This window comes from Neovison vison, chromosome 10 (assembly GCF_020171115.1).
Source record: "Neovison vison isolate M4711 chromosome 10, ASM_NN_V1, whole genome shotgun sequence".
NCBI lineage: Eukaryota > Metazoa > Chordata > Mammalia > Carnivora > Mustelidae > Neogale > Neogale vison.
This window is the reverse complement of record NC_058100.1, coordinates 38,682,065-38,709,192: the sequence shown is the minus strand read 5'-3', so window position 1 is coordinate 38,709,192 and position 27,128 is coordinate 38,682,065. Positions and strand designations below refer to the sequence as shown.

General features: G+C 42.7%; 1 protein-coding gene across 2 annotated transcripts in view; it reads left to right on the top strand.

Annotated features, from left to right (window-relative positions):
• The window catches only part of PLD5 (phospholipase D family member 5), a 390,515-nt gene that overhangs the window by 220,574 nt on the left and 142,813 nt on the right, over positions 1–27,128 (top strand). The window contains exon 4 of one of the 2 annotated variants that reach the window (XM_044267027.1): positions 3,220–3,331. In XM_044267027.1, coding sequence (XP_044122962.1) covers positions 3,220–3,331 — 112 coding nt within the window. Of the gene's footprint in view, positions 1–3,219; positions 3,332–27,128 lie in introns of those variants that run through there. The other variant, XM_044267029.1, reaches the window with a different exon arrangement.

Below are 27,128 nucleotides of genomic sequence, written 5' to 3'. Positions count from 1 at the left end.
GCTTAATCGGCTTAAATTGCTCAACACGCCTCAACCACTGACTATCTTCAAGATGATGTATTTAACTTGGAAATTTTGCCTAATGTTTCTCATCAGAAAGAGCACATTTTTAAGTTAGTTGACCCTTGGGGGCATCTGGGTTACTCAGTCATTAAGAGTCTGCCTTTGGCTCAGGTCCTCATCCTGGGGTCCTAGGTTGGAGCCCTGCATCGGGCTCCCAGCTCCACAGGGAGTCTGCTACTTCCGCCCTGCTGGTGTTCCCTCTCTCGCTTTCTCTTTCCCTCTGTCAAATAAATAAATAAAATCTCAAAAAAAAAAATTAGCTGACCCTTGAACAACATGGGGATTAACGGGGGATAACCCACTGCATAGTCAAAAATCTGCACGAAACTTTTGACTCCCCAAAACTTGATACTGATAGCCTCCTGTTGACCAGAGCTGATAACAGAAAGAGCCAACTAACACATACTTTGTATGTTATATGTACATTAACGTAAGCTAAGAAAATATGTTGATTAAGAAGATCCTAAGGCTAGGAAAACATTTTTACAGGACTACCCTGATTATTGAAAAAAAAAAAAAAATCTGCATATAAGTGGACCCATGCAGCTCAAACTCCTGTCATTCAGGAGTTTCTGATGTTTAAAAACCAAAGAAGCTTTTGTATTCCTTTATGAAAACTCAGCGAGAGGATATAACTCCGCAGTGAAGCCCTCAGAGGAGATCTCTCAGTGTTTCATACTCTGTGCTTCATACTTTGGTTACCACATTCCGAATGTCTTAACAAAAATGTGCAGATAGGAAGGTAAGACCCTGTAAGCAGGGGAGAACTTCACCCACCCAGGCCCAAGTTCATTACAGTAAGTATATAATTAACAATTTTAAGAATCCTTGGGGTAAGTCATCAGCACGTACTAACAGGAAAAATTAGCTTTATTTAATGACAGTCTGCCAGTATCTGTGAACTTGGGAGTTTCTATTTTCATCTATGTTTGAGAGCTCTGGTCTTCATTTTAAATCTCACAAAAATAACATAGTGGGAATCAATTTAAGGCACACAGCCAGAAATACAGATAGGTTAGGAGATCTCTTACATTTCACTGGTGCAAGATCTATTGTTAACTAAGAGCAGGGGGAAAAAAACCATGCATTCCTGTAAAAACTGTGGCTTGTTACCGGTGGAGTCTCCCAAAACACACCGCACATAAGCCTTTTCTCTGTGTGAAGGGAAGAATACAGACAGTTTGACGGTGAGGCTGGGCTCCAGAAATCTGGGCCATGCAGACATCCCCAAGCCTCCAAGGGTGTGTGACAAGATTATAGTCCGCAAGTCCATGGGGTACCAGAGCTGACGAGGAAGGCTGTGTTGGTGATAACCCCGCAGGAGAACCACAGCTCCCCGCCACCTGGCTATCCCTCTCCACCTCTATCTGAGCCCGTGGCTGCCGGGTACTCCGGCTCCTGCAGGAAACCTGAAATCCACATAGACCCTGCAATCTACAAGGCGGCTGCTGTTTTCTTTCTTCCCTCCTCTGCCTCTCTGTGTGTTTCTCTCTTGTTCAGCCACCACCCCTCCAATCTCTTTTAAATAAATAGTGGACACCAGCCTGGTACACTCATTCCACCCCTCTCCAGAACACCTGCTCTGCAGGGAGCCTGCCTCCAGGCTCTGGGTGCGGAGTAATTCATGAGCTCCACTTTGGGCCCCTTGATTTCCATGCTTAGTTAGAGGAAGGCAGGCTCATGTCCCTGCCGTGGGGTGCACTTCCCACTCCGCCCTCTGGTACTCAGGGATGAGAGAGCACTGGCCATCTGGGGCCCCGCTCCAGGCCAGCAGGGCTGGATTATGCCAGACATTCCCCTCCTGCTGCGTGGCCCTAGGACTGTCCTGCCGGCTTGCTCTCCTTACCCTCCAAAGTCTCGGACTTGCATCTTTGGCTTCTCTGCTTTCTGAGGCTGAAGTGCAGGAATCCTGCATCCATACCCTCCCTTCCCTCCCATCCTTTGTACCGAATCATTATTAACGGTCCATCCTTAGCAAAGCAGGATAAGACTTTGCCACCTGGGGGCCATTAAGACCAAACCTTATTGCCTGTCCGACCCCGGAAGGCATTTGAGTTTGTGGCTGAATAACAAAGTTCTCCAAAATCAATAAAGGAAGACCAGTTCCTTTTATGATAGGAGAGGGAGTCTGTGAACACACACAAGGGAAAATAAACGAGCTAAGGTTGCCGTCCCCTCACCAGAGACGGTGTAATTGCTGAGGACCTGCCCCAGCGCAGTCTCCCGGAGATGAACATTTCTTATAAAAATGTAGTGCTTTGAAAATCTTATGTAAGCAAAGCTTTATGTTTTATTTTTTATTTTTATTCCAGTCATTTTTGGGTTGTGCTAGTAATGACAGATGGCTAGGGCAGAGCGTTAGTTGAATTCTGTAAAAAGGGGTTTTAAACCAGAAGGTGAATTCAGGCAAATCACCGATAAGTAGCCGTGACTTTCCCCATCAGAGCTTCCACTGAAAGGATACTTACCTACTACTAATTCCTTTAATTCTCACAAAAAAACTTTTAAAGTACGTTATTTTTATCTACGTTCTACTGAGGAAGAGCTAGAGATTAGTGAGAAGAAACACAGCTTATAAATTGGAAAACCAGCTGGAATCCAGGTCTCTCTAGGCCCAAACACAATTTTATAATAGTCTCTGCTGCCTCTTCTGGTGTCGATAATGTCAGAATTCATGGAAAAGGAAAAGAAGAGTAGATTTGCACTGTAGCATTGAACGTGGAATTGGAGTAATTGTCACTCGGAAAACATAATGTAATCTGTGTTCATGCTACTGCTCCGGTTCTAGAACTCTTCTGAAAGAAATTTTCCATGAACGCTAACTGCTGAAACGCTTCCCTTATAAAGTTTGAATGAATAGGGGCACCTGGGTGGCTCAGTGGGTTAAAGCTTCTGCCTTTGGCTCGGGTCATGATCCCAGGGTCCTGGGATCGAGCCCCTCGTCAGGCTCTCTGCTCGGCGGGGAGCCTGCTTCCCTTCCTCTCTCTCTCTGCCTGCCTCTCTGCCTACTTGTGATCTCTGTCAAATAAATAAATAAAATCTTTTAAAAAAAATTTGAAGGAATAGTTTTAATTGTTAATACGTTTATTTATACCTATCCTAAGTAGCATACTTTAGGTTTTCTGACTTTCCTCATCTCTGAATATTTTTTTCTAGGGTCAACGTCTTTTTGAAAAGTTGCTCCAACTGACTTCGCAAAATATTGAAATCAAGCTAGTGAGTGATGTGACCGCCGACTCAAAGGTATTAGAAGCCTTGAGATCAAAGGGTAAGGAAGGCCAAGGTCTCTGCGCTACTCTAGCCCCGGGGTGGGGGGGCCCCCTGAGGACAGCTCTCATTCTGCCTAAAATAATACGTGATTTCTTGATGGTCAGCCCACTGCATGAAGTTCACTTCTTGTTTCTCCTTTGAAAAATAACCCGATTAAAGCCTATAAATGAGAGACCTAATTAATCAATACTACTGGGAGGTTTTAAATAGTGTTGTTGCAAAATAATCTACTAGCCATTAAAGGATAATTAACTAAAAAGAAGACTCTTTCCCTCTCTGAACATTGCAATGATATGATTCAAGAGCCACTTCTCATTCAAACAAACACTGGATTTCTGTTTTTCTCTTGCCCTTCAAATGAAAATCCTCCTCATGCCCCAACTTCTTTTAAAATAGTATAGTCAGATGGAGGCGTCTGTGAAACCCAGTGTAATTCCACAGAGAATATCATTCACAGGCCACTTTGTGATTTGTCTCCAAATCCCAAGACCAGGAGGAATCCTTAGGAAATAACTTCCTTGACTTTGCTGTGTCTTCACTAACACAACTGTTCCTTCCAAATACTTCTCACGGGTTTATCAGAATGTTGGCCCTGTATTTCACTACTGGAGCTGTAAGCCTCTGAATGGAAATGGTAGGTGTGGGCCCGTGAAAATGCTCGTGCTACCAGGTGTCCCCAGGAGAAGACGAGGCTTTGGCCCCAGGGAGCAGCGTTGCGTCTCCTGTGTGTGCATTTAAACATGCTGGGCGGTGTTGCTTGTTATCTTCCCTGGATTATTAAGTGAAAACACTTTCTGAAAAATGTACCAGGCTATGAAGCAAAGGGTTGAGCCCAAGTAGTCTTTCCTTGTGCAAGAGAAAACTTGGAAGCAATAAAACCTAAGGGACGATATAATTACACAGAATATATAAGCGTGGTCAGGCTCAGGTGTATTGTTTTTTCTATGCATGGGAAAATCAGGGTAACTTAGGAGCTACTGTTAGGCCTGAAAATCTTCACTGTGCTACCTGAGCACAGGATAATATTTTTGAAACACTAGAAAATACATAGTTCAGTGGATTAACGTGAATTAGAAATGTGTTCTTTTTTTTTCATTGTGTTATGTTATTTACCATACAGTACATCATTAGTTTTTGATGTAGTGTTCCATTATTCATTGTTTGTTTCTCACACCCAGTGCTCTGTGCAATCCGTGCCCTCCTTAATACCCATCACCAGGCTAAGCCATCCGCCACCTTCCCTCCCCTCTGAAACTCTGTTTGTTTCCCGGAGTCCACAGTCTCTCGTGGTTCATCTCCCACTCTGATTTCTCCCCCTTCATTTTTACCTTCTCCTGTTCTCCATGCTATTCCTTATGTTCCACAAATAACTGCAATCATGTGATAGTTTACTTTCTCTGGTGTTTTATTTTACTCAGCATAATCTCTTCTGATCCCATCCAAGTTGATGCAAAAGTTAGGTATTCATCCGTTCTGATGGCTGCCTAATATTCCATTGTATATATGGACCACATCTTCTTTTTTTTTTAATTAAATTTATTTATTTACAGCATAACAGTATTCATTATTTTTTCACCACACCCAGTGCTCCATGCAAGCCGTGCCCTCTATAATACCCACCACCTGGTACCCGGACCTCCCACCCCCCGCCCCTTCAAACACCTCAGATTGTTTTTCAGAGTCCATAGTCTCTCATGGTTCACCTCCCCTTCCAATTTCCCCCAACTCCTTTCTCCTTCTAACTCCCCATGTCCTCCATGCTATTTGTTATGCTCCACAAATAAGTGAAACCATATGATAATTGACTCTCTCTGCTTGACTTATTTCACTCAGCATAATCTCTTCCAGTCCCGTCCATGTTGCTACAAAAGTTGGGGATTCATCCTTTCTGATGGAGGCATAATACTCCATAGTGTATATGGGCCACATCTTCCTTATCCATTCATCCGTTGAAGGGCATCTTGGTTCTTTCCATAGTTTGGCGACTGTGGCCATTGCTGCTATAAACATTGGGGTACAGATGGCCCTTCTTTTCATGACATCTGTATCTTTGGGGTAAATACCCAGGGGTGCAATTGCAGGGTCATAGGGAAGTTCTATTTTTAATTTCTTGAGGAGTCTCCACACTGTTCTCCAAAGAGGCTGTACCAACCTGCATTCCCACCAACAGTGTAAGAGGGTTCCCCTTTCTCCACATCCCCTCCAGCACATGTTGTTTCCTGTCTTACTAGTTTTGGCCATTCTACTGGTGTAAGGTGATATCTCAATGTGGTTTTAATTTGAATCTCCCTGAGGGCTAATGATAACATTTTTTCATGTGTCTGATAGCCATTTGTATGTCTTGATTAGAGAAGTGTCTGTTCATATCTTCTGCCCATTTTTTGATATGTTTGCCTGTTTTGTGTGTGTTGAGTTTGAGGAGTTCATTATAGATCCTGGATATCAACCTTTTGTCTGTACTGTCATTTGCAAATATCTTCTCCCATTCCGTGGGTTGCCTCTTTGTTTTTCTGACTGTTTCCTTTGCTGTGCAGAAGCTTTTGATTTTGATGAAGTCCCAAAAGTTTATTTTCACTTTTGTTTCCTTTGCCTTTGGAGACATATCTTGAAAGAAGTAGCTGTGGCTGATATCGAAGAGATTACTGCCTATGTTTTCCTCTAGGATTCTGATGGATTCCTGTCTCACGTTGAGGTCTTTTATCCATTTTGAATTTATCTTTGTGTGTGGTGTAAGAGAATGGTCGAGTTTCATTCTTCTACATATAGCTGCCCAGTTTTCCCAGCACCATTTATTGAAGAGACTGTCTTTATTCCACTGCATATTTTTTCCTGTTTTGTCGAAGATTAATTGACCATAGAGTTGAGGGTCCATATCTGGGCTCTCTACTCTGTTCCACTGGTCTATGTGTCTGTTTTTATGCCAGTACCATGCTGTCTTGGTGACCACAGCTTTGTAATAAAGCTTGAAATCAGGTAACATGATGCCCCCAGTTTTATTTTTGTTTTTCAACATTTCCTTAGCGATTCGGGGTCTCTTCTGATTCCATACAAATTTCTGGATTATTTGCTCCAGCTCTTTGAAGAATACTGGTGGAATTTTGACCGGAATGGCATTAAAAGTATAGATTGCTCTAGGCAGTATAGACATTTTAACAATGTTTATTCTTCCGATCCAAGAACATGGAATGGTCTTCCATCTTTTTGTGTCTTCTTCAATTTCCTTCATGAGTGTTCTGTAGTTCAAGTACAGATCCTTTACCTCTTGGTTAGGTTTATTCCCAGGTATCTTTTGGTTCTTGGTGCTATAGTAAATGGAATCGATTCTCTAATTTCCCTTTCTGTATTTTCATTGTTAGTGTATAAGAAAGCCACTGATTTCTGCACATTGACTTTGTATCCTGCCACGTTGCTGAATTGCTGTATGAGTTCTAGTAGTTTGGGGGTGGAGTCTTTTGGGTTTTCCATATAAAGAATCATGTCATCTGTGAAGAGAGAGTTTGACTTCTTCATTACCAATTTGGATACCTTTTATTTCTCTTTGTTGTCTGATTGCTGTTGCTAGGACTTCTAATACTAAGTTGAACAAGAGTGATGAAAGTGGGCATCCTTGTCTTATTCCTGATCGCAATGGGAAGGCTGCAAGCTTTTTCCCATTGAGGATGATATTTGCTGTGGGTCTTTCATAGATTTGATGAAGTTCAGGAATGTTCCCTCTATCCCTATACTTTGAAGCGTTTTAATCAGGAATGGATGCTGGATTTTGTCAAATGCTTTTTCTGCATCAATTGAGAGGACCATGTGGTTCTTCTCTCTTCTCATATTAATTTATTTTATCACATTGATTGATTTGCGAATGTTGAACCATCCTTGTAGCCCAGGGATGAATCCCACCTGGTCATGGTGGATACTCTTTTGAATGTGCTGTTGGATCCTGTTTGCTACGATCTTGTTGAGAATCTTAGCATCCATATTCATCAGTGATATTGTTCTGAAATTCTCCTTTTTGGTAGGGTCTTTGCCTGGTTTGGGGATCAGGGTAATGCTGGCTTCATAGAAAGAGTCTGGAAGTTTTCCTTCTGCTTCAATTTTTTGAAACAGCTTCAGGAGAATAGGTGTTATTTCTTCTTTGAAAGTTTGGTAGAATTCTCCAGGGAAGCCATCAGGTCCTGGGCTCTTGTTTTTTGGGAGGTTTTTGATCACTGCTTCAATCTCGTTACTAGATATCAGTCTATTCAGGTTGTCGATTTCTTCCTGGTTCAATTTTGGGAGTTTATAGTTTTCCAGGAATGCATCCATTTCATCAAGGTTGCTAAGCTTATTGGAATATAACTGTTGATAATAACTTTTGATGATTGTTTCTACTTCTTTGGTGTTAGTTGTGATCTCTCCCTTTTCATTCATAATTTTATGAATTTGGGCTTTCTCTCTTTTCTTTTGGATTAATGTGGCCAGTGACTTATCGATCTTATTGATTCTTTCAGAAAACCAGCTTCTAGTTTCATTGATACGTTCTACTGTATCTCTGGTTTCTACCTCATTGATCTCAGCTCGAATCTTGATGATTTCCCTTCTTATGTGTGGAGTTGGTTTGATTTGTTGTTTATTCTCCAGTTCTTTAAGGTGTAGAGAAAGCTGCTGTGTTCTGGATTTTTCGATTTTTTTGAGGGAGGCTTGGATGGCTATGTATTTCCCCCTTAGGACCAACTTTGCTGTATCCCATAGGTTTTGGACCGAAGTGTCTTCATTCTCATTGGTTTCCATGAATTGTTTCAGTTCTTCTTTGATCTCCTGGTTGATCCAAGCTTTCTTAAGCAAGGTGGCCTTTAGCTTCCAGGTGTTTGAGTTCCTTCTGAACTTTTCCTTGTGATTGAGCTCCAGTTTCAAAGCATTGTGATCTGAGAATATGCAGGGAATAATCTCAGTCTTTTGATATCGGTTGAGTCCTGATTTGTGACCCAGTATGTGGTCTATTCTGGAGAAGGTTCCGTGTGCACTTGAGAAGAATGAGTATTCTGTTGTTTTAGGGTAGAATGTTCTGTATAGATCTGTGAGGTCCATCTGGTCCAATGTGTCATTCAATGCTCTTGTTTTTTATTGATTTTCTGCTTCGATGATCTGTCTATTTCTGAGAGAGGCGTGTTAAGATCTCCAGCGATTAGTGTATTCATATCAATATGACTCTTTATCTAGATTAACAGTTTTCTTATGTAATTGGCTGCTCCCATATTGGAGCAATTGTTGGATCACATATTGGGGGCATAGATATTTACAATTGTTAGATCATCTTGGTGGATAGTCCCTTTAAGGATTATGTAGTGTCCTTCTGTATCTCTGACTACAGTCTTTAGTTTAAAGTCTAATTTATTTGATATGAGAATCGCTACCCCAGCCTTCTTTAGAGGCCCACTGGCATTAAAAATGCTTCTTCAACCCTTCACTTTCAGTCTGGGTGTATCTTTAGGTTCAAAATGGGTCTCTTGTAGACAACATGTGGATGGGTCCTGTCGTTTTATCCAATCTGCAACCCTGTGCCATTTTATGGGTGCATTTAGGCCATTCACATTGAGAGTGATTATTGATAGATACGTTTTTATTGACATCGAGTTACCTTTGAAGTCTTTCTTTCTGTAGACTGTCTCTATATTTCTGTTCAATGCTATTCTTAGGATTTTTCCTCTTTTATAGAACCCCCCCCTTTATATTTCCTGCAGTGTTGGCTTGGTGGTTCATAGTCTTTTAAGCCTTGCCGGTCTTGGAAACTCTTTATCTCTCCATCCATTTTGAATGTCAGTCTTGCTGGATAAAGTATTCTTGGCTGCATGTTCTTCTCATTTAGTGCCCTGAATATATTTTGCCAGCCTCTTCTGGCTTGCCAGGTCTCTGTGGACAGGTCTGATGTTATTCTGATGGGCTTTCCTCTATAAGTAAGGAGCCTCTTTGCCCTAGTGGCTTTCAAGAGATTATACCTACAATTATAATTCCTCAATTTGACTATCAGGTGTCATGATGTATTTTTGGAATGTATAATCTTGAGTGGAGACCGTTCAGCCTCTAGTACATGAACGCTGGTTCCATTCGCGAGATTGGGAAAATTTTCATGAAGGACTTGTTCCACTATATCTTCTAGACTTCTTTCTTTCTCCTCCCCTTCAGGGATTCCAATAATTCTGACGTTGGAACGTTTCATGGCATCATTTATTTCCCTGATTCTGTTTTCGTGGTTTCTAAGCTCTTTGTTCCAGGCTTCTTCCTGATCCTTTCTCTCTATCTGTTTGTCCTCCAGATCAGTAATTCTATCTTCTGTCTCAGTTACCCTAGCTTTGAGAGAGTTTAGATTGGATTGGAACTCATTGAGAGCATTGTGGACCTCCTCCCTGGTAGCTTTAAGCTCCGCCCTAACATTGTGAACATCCTGTCTGGTCGCTTTCAGCTCGGCCCTAATCAATTCTGTTTGGTCATCCATGGCTTTCTCCAACCTAGCTATTGCCTGGATAATTATTAGCCTGAATTCTCTTTCTGACATATTGTCTATGTTGATAGCCGTTAGCTCTGTTGTAGAAGGTCCATCCTCTGTATTTTTCTTCTGTTGGGCATTCCTCCTCCTAGTCATTTTAGTGGGAGATGACTGAACAGATGTAGCTGGATGTATCAACTGTGGTGCAGTCAAGGTGCACTGTGGAACACTTCTGAGCAATCAGGATTCCCCACCCAAATGAGAGACAAAAGAAAAGAAAAAGAAAAAAAAAAAAGAGATAGAGGGAGAGACAGGAAGAAAGGGAAGATGAAAGAGAAGGTTCAGCCCAAATGGGCCCCCTGGTAAGATTTATGAAGTAAACAAACAAAAACAGACAAACAAAAAGACTGATAAAAGTATATGACAAGAGAAAAAAATATATATATGCAAATAAAGGAAGAACCTCATCAAAAAGAACCCCACGTGTAAGATTTATATACTATCAGGACAAACACAAAAACACAGAAACACTGGTGGAAGAAAAAGATGGGAGACTGGTTATAAATTCTCAGTGTGTGCGAGGAAGGTTGTTTTGATTCTTCCTGGATGTATCTTGATATCTTTGTTAAAGGACTCAACTTTCCTAAGATAAAGGGGGATTAAAAATTAGTTTACCTATTGGCGTAGTATTGATTGGGGATAGGGGATCAGTTTGAAGTTTAACTCTATATGAATATTAGAAGATAAAAATAAAAAGGAATAAACTAGACTAAACTAAACTAAAATTTAAAAAAAGAAGGAATTCAAAAAATAGAAATGCAAAAGAAAAACATAGGTGTATGTATCAAAAAGTTCAGGTTAGAAGGTTATTGTGGAATTTGATTTACTGGATAGCTCGCTGTGATGGTTAGTAGGTTAAAAAAATTACCTATATATAAAAAAATAAAAAATGAACCAGAATGGTGGGAATGAATGAAAAATAAAGTTTTCCTATAAAGTAGTGGTTGTTCTCTTGCAGTCCTTTTTTTTTCTCTCTCTTTTTTTTTTTTCTTTCTTGGTTTGTTTTCTGGGGAAGGGGCCTGCCACGTGGGTTTTCAGTCAGTGATGTTCCCTGACTTAAGTCTTCCCGCTCCCCTCAAGGCGGTGGGCTCTGAGGAAACTTTTTTTTCCCCCCAGGCTTTTGTTCTCTGGCGGTTTTTATGTCTGTTCACTTTTTTTTTTCCCTCACTTTGACCGCTTTTGATGGTTTTTGTAGTTTTAGAGGAAAACAAACCGCACCCTGATCTCCGTCTCAGAGAGAAGCCTCAGTCTGGCTGTGGCGCCTAAATAAGATCCCCCTTGGCCGCTGGCAGCGCAGGTTCCAAGTCGCAGTCCCGGGGGACGCAGGATCTTTTGCTCGTCCCCAGAGCCGAGGCAGCAGCGGCCCTGGGCCCCTCCGACCGCCAGAGAGGTTCCAGGCCGCGATGGCGCGCTACATTCCCCGCCGGCCGGGCTGGGAGGGCTGGTCTTGCTGGTCTAAGAGCGTCGGGCTTGCGGCGCCAGTTTCAGGGGAGGCTGAGGTTCGCGCGCGGGTCTCAGGCTCTGAGAACGGGGCGCAGGTCCGAGAGCACCAGGCTGGGCCTTCGCGACCTCTCTGGGGGGGGTTGGTGCAGGCTCTGAAACAGTGGCGGGTATCCGAGGGCACCGGCTGGGCCCTCATCCCTCTCTCAGGGGAGTATCTCAGGCTCTGCAGCAGGGCTCCCGCGTTCGGCTCCCGCGTTCGGCCCCCGCGTGGCTCCCGTCCCCTCACAGGAAACGGACCGCTGGCGGCTTAGGGACGCAGAGCTGGTTTCTCTGCCGCGCTCTGTGTGCCCAGGACAGGGGAGGCCGTCTGGGACCGGGGACTCAAGCCCCTGTCCCTAGCCGCCCCGATTCCCACAATCTCCCCCCGCGATCCTTTGCTCTTTTGGAGTGCTTTCAGCCAGGCTCCGAGTTACTGCTGGTCCCCAGACGCGGGGCGCTCTCGCTCGGATCGGGGTCTGACTTTCGCACCGGTCGCCTCTGGTGGCTCCCTCCCCCTTTTGTTTATCTTCCGATATCAGTCCGCTGTTCCCACTCCGCTTTACCTGCCCACTGGCGTCTTCTCCCCTGTAGAGATCCCGACGTGTGTAATTCTGATCTCGGGCTGATTTCATGGGTGATCGGAGTTCTTTGGTAGGTAATCAGCTCACTTTGGGGTACAAGATGAAAAGGCGCCTCCTCCTACTTCCCCGCCATCTTGTCCCCTGGACCGCATCTTCTTTATCCATTCGTCTGCTGAAGGGCATTTCGGCTCCTTCCACAGTTTGGCGACTGTGGCCATTGCTGCTATGAACATTGGGGTGCATATGGCCCTTCTTTTCACTACATCTGTATCTTTGGGGTAAATCCCCAGTAGTGCAGTTGCTGGGTCATAGGGTAGCTCTATTTTTTTACTTTTTGAGGAATCTCCACACTCTTTTCCAAAGTGTCTGTACCAACTTGCATTCCCACCAGCAGTGTAAGAGCGCTCTCCTCTCTCCATAACTTCTCCAACATTTGTTGTTTCTTGCCTTTTTGATTTTTGCCATTCTGACTGGTGTAAGGTGGTATCTGGTTTTGATTTGTGTTTTGTTTGATTTGTGATCTTACTTTTCCTGTTTAGAAAACACGAGATTGGGTTCCCACTACCTGAAAATCCACAAGCTGCCACATTTTTAGGAACGGATTACTTTGGGCTAACTCCGAGTTCCTGTATTTGCTGATAAATTTCCCATGGTGTCTACTTCCATACAAACACATGTTGTGTATATACAACACCTATATACACATAGACACCACATAAGACACAATCACACCCGACATATATACACCCCCCCAATCTCTTCTTTCACCTGAAATGAATGAAATATTGTATGACAATTGTATGTCAATTATAACAATTAAGAAATATATATACCGACTATGAGGACTGAGGGGTATGTCAGGTGCTGCTGAATATTTGGCACCTAAGATGTTCATTCACTATAAATGAATTTATAGGTGAAGTCCTTGACTATGGTTCTAGAGTGAACTATGAATTAAAGTTTCATTATAACCATTACTTCTCACAAAGGAATTTCACAGCAAATTGGGTATATTACTACAACTTAGGCTCTGTTAATGTATGATAGGAGTTCTTACCAAAACAGAACAGATGACTTACTTCCCTTTACAATCGGAGAGAAACGAACAGGACCCTAATTTCCTGTTGCTGTCCTGTGTGTGCTTCTGGTAGGTCCGTCCGACTTCTGTTACTGCGCCTGAATGTGGCACCACACGTAGTCATCACAGTGACTGTATTTCTCTCATCCTCTGGCAGAGACAAATTAGATAATAACTGTGCATCGTAGAAATATTTGTCATGAAACCGTTTTATTTAATGAATTAATTTTTATGAAATCATTTTCTTTTTTTTTTTTTAAAGATTTTATTTATTTATTTGACAGAGATCACAAGGATGCAGAGAGACAGGCAGAGAGAGAGGCAGAGAGAGAGGAGGAAGCAGGCTCCCTGCTGAGCTGAGAGCCTGACCTGGGGCTCGATCCCAGGACCCTGGGATCATGACCGGAGCCGAAGGCAGAGGCATTAACCCACTGAGCCACCCAGGCGCCCCTATGAAATCATTTTCAATCTGGGTCGGAACACCCTTCTTTAGGTTTATCGTTTCTTTTTTTATGGAGAGATCCTGGTCTTCGGGTGACTTTCCAGGAAGGTCTGGCCGGAAATAGTCCACGAGTGACAGATAAGCATGAGACTAGCTATGAGCAACTGCAGCTGTGAGAAGTCACTGGGAATAGAAACTGGTCACGTACAAGGTGAGAAGGGGTGAGTGAGGCTTCCCCAGGAAGTGGCGAGGATTTAGTGTGGGTGTGGGCCCAGCAAGGGCAAGGCTGGCCGGCCAGGCCTCCGAGCCCTTCCTGGAGCGGGGGAGATCCCAGTAGCTTACAGATCCCAGCTCCCCACACCCCCCGACCCCCGCCCGGGACCGCTCCTCCACTCACAGGACTAAGACATCAGAAAGGTCACCCCCCCGCAAACACCTCACACTGTGGCCCGGGGGGTGGGGTGCATTTGAAACCCTATGCTCAAGAAGCCCGCGAGCCCGGGGAGGGATTTCATTTTAGACAAGGCTCCCTTTCGGTTCGAACATTTATGCCACTGACTGACCGTTAGCACTTGTCCCCGTAAGCATCTGAAATGAGCACGTGGGCTTAGCCGACGCTCTTCCTCTCCTCCCTTCCAGCCACAAGCCCTCCAGCTGGGTTCCCACGTGCCCAGCCACTCCTGGGCACATCCACATCGGAGAAGGCACTCTGTTTGATGTGTGGGAAAGGACCCCATAAATGGTTTTTCATAGCAGTAAACTTGTTCTCTAAATCTGGACGCCTTTCGGATGGCTTCACGAGTTTTGTTTCTGGATTTTATCCGCTCCCCGTTGTCTTGGCTGGAGGATTAGTCAGAAAGCGATGAGGTCAGAGCTTAACGGCAGCATATGGGAAATGGCTTCTGGCTGCCTCATTCCCCACGGACAAGCTGATACGATGTGGGATTGTCACCAGTCCTGCTCCTTCCTATACCCCTGCCGTACGTGGGGCCCACCATGGCTGCAGGCGACGCCACCGGCCCGGCTCTTGTCTCCCAGCAGGTGCCTTGAAAGTTCCACCTCATCCAGCCACACCAAGGCTGTTTTGTACTATAAACCCTGTTGGGGGTTTTTAAAAAAAATTTTTATTTCTAGGTGTGTTTCTTAGTCATATGCAAAATATTATTTCTCAGTCATATTACTGCGTTTTTCTAAGGCTGTGTTTTTTGGAGCAGTTTGAGGTGTACAACAACATAGAGGGGAAGATACGGGGATTTCCCAGGTAACCCCTCTCCCATCACACACAGCCTATGCCATCACCGTCCTCACTCACCAGAGGGGGAGGGGTGTCCCCAAGGATGAGCCTGTCTCGACACTTCATCGTCACCCGAAGTCCACAGTTTCCCTTGGATTCGTTCTTGGTGTTATACATTTTGCGGGTTTGGACACATAGGTAGTGACATACATCTGTCGTCATAACACCATACAGAGTATTTTCATGGCCTAGAAGTCCTCGGTCTTCTGCCAGCCGTCTCCCCACTTACTGCGTTTTTAATTCTTATACTCTATTGTTGTTGCACTGAAATATATAATAATAATTTTTTGTCTTTCAAAGCCATAGCAATTCAGTGTATGTTCTAGAATATGATGAAAATATTTGCTCCAATAGCCTACCAAAAATTAAGACTAAAATAATGTTAAAATAGAAAATATAAATTTCACTTTGGGAAAAACCAGGCTTTGACTCGTTCACTGTCAGACGATAACTCTTTTATATCATGAGTCATTCTATTAAAGTCAGAAAGGATTGAAATCTGTGATCTAGAAATAAAGTCCACATGAATTTTAAAAAAGTGCTTGAAACTGCTCAGGGTCCAAATGTCCTTTTCACTCTCATTCGTACCAGTTTCTCATCTTGGCTTTCCAGAGAGCTGAATGATAATTGTTATTTCCCAAGCACAGGCCGCTTTCCTGGGGCTCTGTTTTTAACACATACTTTTCCTTGAACTTGAAATACCCTCTCTCTCCTCATCAATTTGCGAGCTCCTGTTCAACCCTCAAGGTCCATTTTAAGCCTCACTCATAACATCGCCTTCAGACCTCCTTTCTGTCTCACAGTTGGTCTTCCCATCTTCTTTTCCTCTGTTGTACATTCATTAGTCATTCAACAAGCACTCCTTGAACATCTGACAGGTGCCAGGAAGCTGGGCTTGAAAGCTAAAAAACCGACAAAGGCCTGAGCCTTCTGCAGACTTTGGAGAGTTTACAGTTAGCTAGAGTAGGTTGCTGTGAGTGAAATAAAATGATCAAGGAATTCTTGAAACATCCACGCAGAGTCCAAGTTTTCCAAAACACTTACGGCGTCTGAGTCATGCATGCCTGTGTTTTCCACCTGGCACCATCTGCACCATCGAGATGCGGAGGGTGCTCTAACTTTAGAAACAGACGCTCTACTATTGTCTCTTTTCTCTGAGCAGACTTCCGTTCTGCTTGTTTCTGAACATTATCAGAAAATGTCAATGAAAGACAAATTCTGACAGTAACCAGGCCGCACAATCCTTCCTCAAAGAGTCCTTAAGTGTTTTGCCGACTGAATATTAAGAAACTTCAGGAGCCCTGTCACACCACCAGGAATAACAGCCAAGACTTGAAGTGACAGCTCAGTCACAACCAGCGCCTGCTCTCAGCAACCCTAAGAGGCATCCCAACATCAGAGTTGTTAAAATGTAGAAACACACCAAAAAAAAAAAAAAAAAAAAAAAGTAGAAACAGCAGGTTTTATTTTTTTTTCCAATTTATTTATTTTCAGAAAAACAGTATTCATTATTTTTTCACCACACCCAGTGCTCCATGCAAGCCGTGCCCTCTATAATACCCACCACCTGGTACCCCAACCTCCCACCCCCCCCCCCCCCGCCACTTCAAACCCCTCAGATTGTTTTTCAGAGTCCATAGTCTCTCATGGTTCACCTCCCCTTCCAATTTGCCCAAATTCCCTACTCCTCTCTAACGCCCCTTGTCCTCCATGCTATTTGTTATGCTCCACAAATAAGTGAAACCATATGATAATTGACTCTCTCTGCTTGACTTATTTCACTCAGCATAATCTCTTCCAGTCCCGTCCATGTTGCTACAAAAGTTGGGTATTCATCCTTTCTGATGGAGGCATAATACTCCATAGTGTATATGGACCACATCTTCCTTATCCATTCATCCGTTGAAGGGCATCTTGGTTCTTTCCACAGTTTGGCGACTGTGGCCATTGCTGCTATAAACATTGGGGTACAGATGGCCCTTCTTTTCACGACATCTGTATCTTTGGGGTAAATACCCAGGAGTGCAATTGCAGGGTCGTAGGGAAGCTCTATTTTTAATTTCTTGAGGAATCTCCACACTGTTCTCCAAAGAGGCTGCACCAACTTGCATTCCCACCAACAGTGTAAGAGGGTTCCCCTTTCTCCACATCCTCTCCAACACATGTTGTTTCCTGTTTTGTTAATTTTGGCCATTCTAACTGGTGTAAGGTGATATCTCAATGTGGTTTTAATTTGAATCTCCCTGAGGGCTAATGATGATGAACATTTTTTCATGTGTCTGATAGCCATTTGTATGTCTTGATTGGAGAAGTGTCTGTTCATATCTTCTGCCCATTTTTTGATGTGTTTGTCTGTTTCGTGTGGGTTGAGTTTGAGGAGTTCATTATAGATCCTGGATATCAACCTTTTGTCTGTACTGTCATTTGCAAATATCTTCTCCCATTCCGTGGGTTGCCTCTTTGTTTTTTTGACTGTTTCCTTTGCTGTGCAGAAGCTTTTGATTTTGATGAAGTCCCAGAAGTTTATTTTCGCTTTTGTTTCCTTTGCCTTTGGAGACGTATCTTGAAAGAAGTTGCTGTGGCTGATATCAAAGAGATTACTGCCTATGTTCTCCTCTAAGATTCTGATGGATTCCTGTCTCACGTTGAGGTCTTTTATCCATTTTGAGTTGATCTTTGTGTACGGTGTAAGAGAATGGTCGAGTTTCATTCTTCTACATATAGCTGCCCAGTTTTCCCAGCACCATTTATTGAAACAGCAGGTTTTAGAACCAGTGACATAGGGTAGTGAAGGATACTTTAAAATTCAGTAATAAATTTCAAAATCCAACCGGAAACCCTCAGCTTTAATACTCAAGTTAAAACCGACCATTCCTAGTACTGCACGGAGGGAGGTGGCCGCTAGACCATGCCTCTCGTCCCAGGGATTCTTTCTGGGGCAGTAGCTATCCTCTGAACAGAAATGCAGAGAATTCAGGCTCTGTTCATGCTTCAGGAACACCAGGATGTTTTTACCAGAACTCCTGATGGCAGGTGCCTTCGGGTATAGGAAATGTTTCTGTCCGAATGAACAAAAAAGAAAAATTGTGCTTTATGACTTGAAATGGGGAAGAGGTTCTGCAAACCAGATTTTTATACCAAAGTTTTATGGGAAAACATCATAATGAAATCAGAAGCCCAAAATACACCAGAGACAAGACAGCCTCCTGGGGTAGACAAAGAAGAAGTCAGAAACCATATCCAAAGAATACAGCATTATGAAATCGCAGCCCAAATGAAAAGCGAAGTGGTCGTCCTAAAAGCTTGGTTTTGAAAAGGCGAGGACTCTAAAACAGTCAAAACTGATAGGTTAAATTCTGGCATGGATGCTTCTTGGATTTCCTCATTGCTGGTGATCAGCCCAGCTACACAAGAGAAAGAAATTCATCTTAGAGCTTGGGGGGACCTCCGACTGGGCCTGCGCACTGGGCCCCTGTCTTCTGATGGTGCAGCTCATTGTGGGCTCAGGCCTGGCCCAACCCTGGGTCAGCTGGAGTTTCAAGCTCTCAGTCCGTTAGAGTCAAACCCGTCTTCCTCTTGATCCCTTCTTTTGTGCACATGCAGACATACGGGAGATCAAACCTTGAGTGTAGACCATTCTGCCTGAAGATGCTTGTGACATCATTAAGGAGATGGTAGCAGAGCTATTTTTTTATGGAGTTGTATTTTGTTTAGCTAGAGCATTAAGGTGTCAAGAATTTCTTCCCCTCTGGCTTCTTTAGATAGGTGGGTAGATGGATAACTGATAGGTAGACAGACAGATTTTCAGATCTTAGCCATAGCATTAATGTGTCGAGAATTTCTTTCCTCTTTGGTTTCCTTAGCTGTATAGATAAATAGACAGATGAAAACATGGATGGATGGATAGACAGATCTTCAAATCTGCTATGAGATTTAAAAACTAAAGTTCTAGGCTTGACAATGTTTTGGGTTTTTTTGGATTTTATTTATTTATTTTGATAGACAGAAATCACAAGTAGGCAGAGAGGCAGGCAGAGAGAGAGGAGGAAGCAGGCTCCCTGCTGAGCAGAGAGTCCGATGCAGGGCTTGATCCCAGGATCCTGAGATCATGACCCGAGCCGAAGGCAAAGGTTTTAAGCCACTGAGACACCCAGGCGCCCCTTTCACTATGTTTTTATCCACGTTGTTTCATTTCTGTTACTCTTTATGAAGGCAGAACAAAGTGTGGCCTTTGGACTCTGGACTTCTGTATTGGCCCGCAGCCTCCCTGACCACGTGCTCCTTTTGTGAATTTATTTTTTATTTTTTATTAACCTATAATGTATTATTAGCCCCAGGGGTACAGGTCTGTGAATCACCAGGTTTACACACTTCACAGCACTCACCATAGCACATACCTTCCCCAATGCCCATAACCCAACCACCCAATCCCAGCTCCCCTCCCCGGGGCAGCCATCAGTTTGTTTTGTGAGATTAAGAGTCTCTTATGATTTGTCTCCCTCCCAATCCCATCTTGTTTCATTTTTTCTTCCCTACTCCCAAAACCCCACTTTGCCTCTCAACTTCCTCATATCAGGGAGATCATGTGATAATTGTCTTTCTCTGATTGACTTATTTTGCTCAGCATAATACCCTCTAGTTCCATCCATGTCATCGCAAATGGCAAGATTTCATTTCTTTTGATGGCTGCATAGTATTCCATTGTATGTCCATTGATGGACATCTAGTTTCTTTCCATAGTTTGGCTACTGTGGACATTGTTGCTATAAACATTCGGGTGCACATGCTTTTTCAGATCACTACATTTGTATCTTTAGGGTCAATACCCAGTAGTGCAATTGCTGGGTCGTAGGGTAGCTCTATTTTCAACTTTTTGAAGAACCTCTGTGCTGTTTTCCAGAGTGGCTGCACCAGCTTGCATTCCCACCAACAGTGTAGGAGGGTTCCCCTTTCTCCACATCCTTGCCAGCATCTGCCGTTTCCTGACTTGTTAATTTTAGCCATTCTGACTGGCGTGAGGTGATACCTCACTGTGGTCTTGGTTTGTATTTCCCTGATGCTGAGTGATATGGAGCACTTTTTCGTGTGTCTGTTGGCCATCTGGATGTCTTCTTTGCAGAAATGTCTGTTCATGTCCTCTACCCATTTCTTGATTGGATTATTTGTTCTTTGGGTGTTGAGTTTGATAAGTTCTTTATAGATTTTGGATACTAGCCCTTTATCTGACATGTCATTTGCAAATATCTTCTCCCATTCTGTCAGTTGTCTTTTGTTTTTGTTGACTGTTTCTTTTGCTGTGCAAAAGCTTTTGATCTTGATTAAATTCCAGTAGTTATTTTTTGCCCTTGCTTCCCTTGTCTTTGGCAATGTTTCTAGGAAGAAGTTGCTGCGACTGAGGTGGAAGAGGTTGCTGCCTGTGTTCCCCTCAAGGATTTTGATGGATTCCTATCTCACATTGAGGTCTTTCATCCATTTGGAGTCTATTTTTCTGTGTGGTGTAAGGAAATAGTCCAGTTTCATTTTTCTGCATGTGGCTGTCCAACACCATTTGTTGAACAGATTGTCTTTTTTCCATTGGACATTCTTTCCTGCTTTGTCAAAAATTAGTTGACCATAGAGTTGAGGGTCTATTTCTGGGCTCTCTATTCTACTCCACTGATCTCTGTGTCTGTTTTTGTGCCAGTACCATACTGTCTTGATGACGACAGCTTTGTATTAGAGCTTGAAGCCTGGAATTGTGATGCCACCAACATTGGCTTTCTTTTTCAACATTCCTCTGGCTATTCGAGGTCTTTTCTGGTTCCATACAAATTTTAGGATTATTTGTTCCAGCTTCAGAACATTGTGGTCCGAAAATATGAGGGAATGATCCCAATCTTTTGGTACTGGTTGAGACCTGATTTGTGACTCAGGATGTGATCTATTCTGGAGAATGTTCCACCTGCACTAGAGAAGAATGTGTATTCTGTTGCTTAGGGATGGAATGTTCTGAATATATCTGTGATGTCCATCCGGTCCAGTGTGTTATTTAAGGAAATCCTTGTTGATCTTTTGCGTGGATGATCTCTTCATTTCAGTGATGGGGGTGTTAAAATCCCCTACTATTATTGTATTATTGTCAATGTGTTTCTTTGATTTTTGTTATTAATTGGTTTATGTAGTTGGCTGCTCCCATGTTAGGGGCATAGATATTTTAAATTGTTAGATCTTCTTGTTGGACAGACCTTTCAAGTATAATATAGTGTCCTTCCTCATCTCTTATCATAGTCTTTGGCTTAAAATATAATTGATCTGATATAAGGATTGACATCCCAGCTTTCTTTTGATGTCCATTAGCATGGTAAATGGTTTTCCACCCCTTCACTTTAAATCTGGAAGTGTCGGGCGCCTGGGTGGCTCAGTGGGTTAAGCCGCTGCCTTCGGCTCAGGTCATGATCCCGGGGTCCTGGGATCGAGTCCCACATGGGGCTCTCTGCTCAGCGGGAGCCCTGCTTCCCTCTCTCTCTCTGCCTGCCTCTCTGTCTACTTGTGATCTCTGTCTGTCAAATAAACAAAATCTTTAAAAAATTAAAAAATAAATAAATAAATAAATCTGGAAGTGTCTTTGGATCTAAAATGAGTTTCTTGCAGACAGCATATTGATGGGGGTTTTTTGGTTGAGATTTTTTTAAAGATTTTATTTATTTGTCGTAGTGAGAGCACAAGCAGGCAGAGTGGCAGGCAGAGGCAGAGAGAGAAGCAGGCTCCCTGCTGGACAAGGAGCCCGATGTGGGACTCAAACCCAGGACCTGGGATCATTTACCATTGTATGTTACAGACTTCTTGTCCTGGGCTGCTTTCAGTATTTTCTTTGTCACTACGACTTGCAAGTTTTACTATTAGATGACTCGGCGTGAACCTATTTTTATTGATTTTGAGGGAAGTTCTCTGCACTTCCTGGATTTTAATGCTTGTTCCCTTTGTCATATTACGGAAATTCTCTACAATAATTCGCTGCAATATACCTTCTGCTTCCCTCTCTTCTTCTTCTGGGATCCCAATTATTCTAATATTGTTGCATCTTACAACACTTATCTCTAGAATTCTCCCCTCGTGGTCCAGTAGTTGTCTCTCTCTCTTTTGCTCAGCTTCTTTATTCTCCATCATTTGGTCTTCTATATCACTAATTCTCTCTTCTGCCTCATTTATCCTAGCAGTAAGAGCCTCCATGTTTGATTGAACCTCATTAGTAGCTTTTTTGATTTCAGCTTGGTTAGATTTTAGTTCTTTAATTTCTCCAGAAAGGGCTTTTATTTCTCCGGACAGGGTTTCTCTAAGGAAGGAAGATTCTGTGCCTTTTTTGAGTCTAGCTAGCACCTTGAGAATTGTCATTCTGAACTCTAGATCTGACATACTACCAGCGTCCGTATTGATTGGGTTCCTGGCCTTTGGTATTGACTCTTGTTCTTTTTTTTGTGGTGAGTTTTTTCACCTTGTCATTTTATCCAGATAAGAATATATGAATGAGGGAGCACCTGGGTGGCTCAGTGGGTTAAAGCCTCTGTGTTCAGCTCAGGTCTTGATCCCAGAGTCCTGGGATCAAGTCCCGCATCGGGCTCTCTGCTCAGCAGGGAGCCTGCTTCCTCCTCTCTCTCTCTCTGCCTGCCTCTCTGCCTACTTGTGATCTCTCTCTCTCTCTGTCAAATAAATTAAAAAAAAAAAAAAAGAGAGAGAAAAAGAAAGTGGAGAGAATTTGCTGAGGCTGGAGACTAGAACAAACCCTGTGCTAGATTTAGGGTATATTTTGATCCATTAGAAGAAGTTGTATCCCAAAATTTTTTAGAAGAAAAAACCTTACGTGTATAGAAAAGATAAAGTTAGATACAATGAAGGATAAAATATGACTAGAATAATAAAGGTTCAGAAAGTTTTTTTTTTAAGAAAGATATTAAGATAAACTAGTTAAAAAATGTTAAAAGAGAAAAGAGTAAAAGTTTTAAGAATTAAAATAAGAAAAAAATAAAATAAAATAAAAATTTAATTAACTTTGCCAGACTAAAGAATCATGGGGAGAAAACCATGAATTCCATGCTTTGCTTTTCCCTCCTCTGGAATTCCTCTGTTCTCCTTGATCAGTGAACTTGGTCTTGGCTGGATGTTCTTGCTGATCTTCTGGGGGAGGGGCCTGTTGTAGTGATTCTTAAGTGTCTTTGCCTGAGGCGGAATTGCATAGCCCTTGCCAGGGGCCGGGCTAAATGATCTGCCCCCTCCCATTCACTCTAGGGTGCTTTTGTTCCCTGAGCACTTTCCGCTTTCCGTAGAGCTCTGGAGTATAAGAATGAAAATGATGGCCTGCCAGTCTCAGGCCTGGATGAGCCGAGAGCTTGGGGCCCCACTCCTCCGTGCGCCCTCCAAGAAGAGCCGTCAGTCCCTCCTGTCTCCCTGGTCTCTGGCCGTGCTCCGAGCTCACCCGGCCTGTAACGGAGTTTTTCTTTCTCTGGTGGATCTGCCACTGTGGCGTCCCTGCTCAAAGAGCAGTGGTCCGACTGTGCTGCAGATCACAGTTTAAGGTAACCCTGAGCTGAGCGCTCACTCCTCTGCTCTGTCTCTCTAGCCGGCTTCCCCGCTTTAATACCTGTGAGCTCTGCTACACTCAGACAGCCCTGATCCTTCTCTGACCACGTGGGACCTGAGACCACACCTCCCCAAGAGGGCTCCACCCTGCTTAGCCTCTGAAGTGATGTCCCTCAGTGGAGCAGACTTCTAAAAGTTCTGATTCTGTGCTCCGCTGCTCCTCTGCTTGCCCAGGAGCTGGGCCCCTCCCCCCGCGGTCTAGCTTCCCATCACTTCGGATTCCCTTCTCCACAGGCCCTACCTTTCAGAAAGTGGTCGATTTTCTGTTTCTAGAATTGCTGCTCTTCTCTTCGATCTCCTGTTGAGTTTGTAGGTGTTTGGAATGGTTTGATAAACTCTCTAGCTGATCTACTACCTAATATCGTCTCAGCCTGCTACTCCTCTGCCATCTTCTCCTTTTGTGAATCTGTCATACATTTGCTGGGTGACGGGCTCAAACAGAGTCTGTGGTTTGAGTAAACCTAACCTCAGTGGTCCCTCCTTACCACCGTATGTCAACCAAATGAACTAATCAGAACCTTACCCATGTTGGTGAACAGACAAGGGCAAAAGGATCCTAAGGAGCCGGGCTGGGCATCCCCAGCTTGTCTTGGCTTCCTATCCACAAAGCATGGAACAAAGAGCAAATATTTAGCTGACATTTTCTTGTGACTAAGTCTATGCCTTTAAGTCAGAATTTTTTTTTTAAAGATTTTTTTTATTTATTTATTTGAGAGAGAGAGACAGTGAGAGAGAGCATGAGCGAGGAGAAGGTCAGAGAGCGAAGCAGACTCCCCATGGAGCTGGGAGCCTGATTTGGGACTCGATCCTGGGACTCCAGGATCACGCCCTGAGCCGAAGGCAGTCGTCCAACCAACTGAGCCACCCAGGCGTCCCTTAAGTCAGAATTTTAATATTTGCAATAAGACTAAAGCCCTTGCACTCATAACAACAACTTCCTTTTTTCATGGAGCATCAATTATATTTTATATCTGTGTGGTTATTTAATAACCTGTTTTAGGACAAGAAATGAAAATAAGCAGCTACACATATTAAACATATCATTATGCTTTTCAAAGTGTTCAGACCTGGGGTTGCCAAGTTTTACTATTGTCAGTAGTCTTCTGAAACTCCCAAGATATTTCTTGTAAAAGAAAATAGGGTTCTAACCATGAGAAAATTTATCAGATTTATAGGTATGTAAAATAGAGAGATGGTTTCAAATCAGAAGGGTAGCAAATAACTTTGATAGTAAACCTTCTGTTCCCTTAATTCCTGATTTTATTTTTGAATTATTAGCTCAAAATACTATGGAAAAAAAAAGATTACTACAGAATAGTCCCATAGTTGCTAGAGCTCCATCTGGGTGATTCTAATTACTTTTCTAGTCGGCTAGAGTGAATGCTAGTTCTGGAGAAGTTACCCAAGCTTATAGGAATGAAGTCTCCACATTTTAACTATTGGGTGACTAGTACCTGTTTCTTATCACCCATCAGCATGTTCATAAATTCTCCATAATGCGGAGCTTGGCCTATAGAGAAGAAACTGGCAATGATTTCTGTTTGTCAGTGAAACTGTTTCTTTTTTTTTCCCTCCAGCTTTATTGAGTTGTAATTGACAAATGTAATTGTATGTATTTCAAGGGTACCATGAGATGATTTGATATCCATACTTCCGTGAAATGATTACCACAGTCAGGTTAATTAACATATCCATCACCTCACATAGTTACCTTTATTGTTCCTTTTTGTGATGAGAACACTTAAGACCTACTCGTGGTAAATTTCAAGTACACAATATAAGAATAACTATAGGCGCCATGCTGTGCATTAGATCCCCAGATTCATTCCTTTTATAACTTTACCTTCTGACCGCATCTCCCCATCTTCCCCCACCCACCTCCACCCCCGCCCCTGGTAGCTGTTTCTGTAACTTTGACTTTTAAACTTTTTTTAGATCCCACATGTGAATGAGATAATACAGGAGTTTTGTCTTTGGCTTGTTGAACTTAGAATAGCGCCCTCTAGGGTCATCCATGTTGTTGCAAATAACAAGATTTTCTTTGTTCTGGCTAAATGGGGTGTGTGTGTGTGTGTGTGTCTGTTTACGCATCATATCTTTGTTCAGCTATTGACAGACTGATTGTTTCTGTATCTTCACAATTGTGAGTAATCCTGCAACGAACATGGGCATCCTATCTTTGAGATACTCATTTTGTTTCTTTGGATGTATATACCCCAAAGTGGGATTGGCTGGATTGTATAGTAGTTAATTTTTTTTTTTTTTTTTAAGAGAACTCCATGTTGTTTTTCATAGAGGCTGCACCAGCTTACAAGAGTGCAAAGGTGGGGCGCCTGGGTGGCTCAGTGGGTTGAGCCGCTGCCTTCGGCTCAGGTCATGATCTCAGGGTCCTGGGATCGAGTCCCGCATCGGGCTCTCTGCTCGGCAGGGAGCCTACTTCCTCCTCTCTCTCTGCCTGCCTCTCTGCCTACTTGTGATCTTTATCTGTCAAATAAATAAATAAAATCTTTAAAAAAAAAAAAAGTGCAAAGGTGTTCATTTTTTTCACATCTGTGCCAACACTTGTTATTTCTTGTCTTTTTGATAAAAGCTATTCTAACTGGTATTTGGTGATACCTCCCTGTGGTTTTGACTCGTGTTTCACTGATAATTAGTCATGTTAAGAATCTTTTCGGTGTATACCTGTTGGCCATTTTTATGTCTTCTTAGGAAAATGTCTATTCAGGTTTTTGTCCTTTTTTTAAATTGTTTTTGTTTTTGTTTTTTTGCAGTTGAGTTGTATAAGGTCTTTATATATGTTTAGATATTAGCCCCTTACCTAACTTGCTTACTTGCTAGGCAAGTATTTTCTGCTGTTCTGTAGATTGCCTTTTCATTTTGTTGATTCTTTCCTTTTTGGCACGGAGCTTTTTAATTTGACATAGTCCCACTTGATTATTTTTGTTTTTGTTGCCTGGCTTCTTGGTGTCAAGTCCAAAATCTCATTGCCAAGGCCAGTGTTAAGGAGGTCTTCTTCCCTCTGTTCTCTTCCTAGAGTTTTATGGCTGTAGGTCTTACACTTAAGTCTTTAATCCATTTTGAGCTCATTTTTCAGTGGTGTAAGCTAAGATAGAGGTTCTGCTTCATTCTTTTGCTAATACTGTATTTTTAATTATTATATTTATTTGGGTCACATTATTAAAAACAGGGGGCGGAAATGCTGTGTTCATTCTGTCAAATTCTAAATGTGATCCTCACTGTTGCTTATTTAATTGAAGAAAGCTATATTCACATTAGTAATCTGTATTATTATTCTCACACTCATGGACAAGGCTGAGCAGAACCTAACGGGAATATATTTTCCAAAATCCAAGAACAAGGGCTTGTGTAAATTTTAAATGGAACACAAGGTGCCCCACTTTCCAAGTTAGAAATTTTGCAAGGTGGTTTTTGTTTTTTGTTTTTTGAACTGCTTGTTCCAAACAAGTGTGGCATAATTTGGGGATTTTATGCTTGTCAAGGTTTTTTTTTACTATGGCTTTGTAATTTTGTTTTTATAATTTTCCCCAAATCTAACTCTACAAGTAGGTATGGTTCTGAGTGTTAATGTCCGGTAGTATGGGTTAATCTAAGGTAACATTAGCAAGTATATTTTAGTAATTTCCCCAGAGTAAACTTTATATTATTCTGGCTTTTCTGCCCACCATTTGAGAGGTTGCCATTGTTAAAGATAAGGTTTTTGGTTTTCCAAGTGAAGGCCTGTTCTAGTGACTCTCACAAGGGGAGGGGCCTCCTTTGGGCAGTAGCCTGCT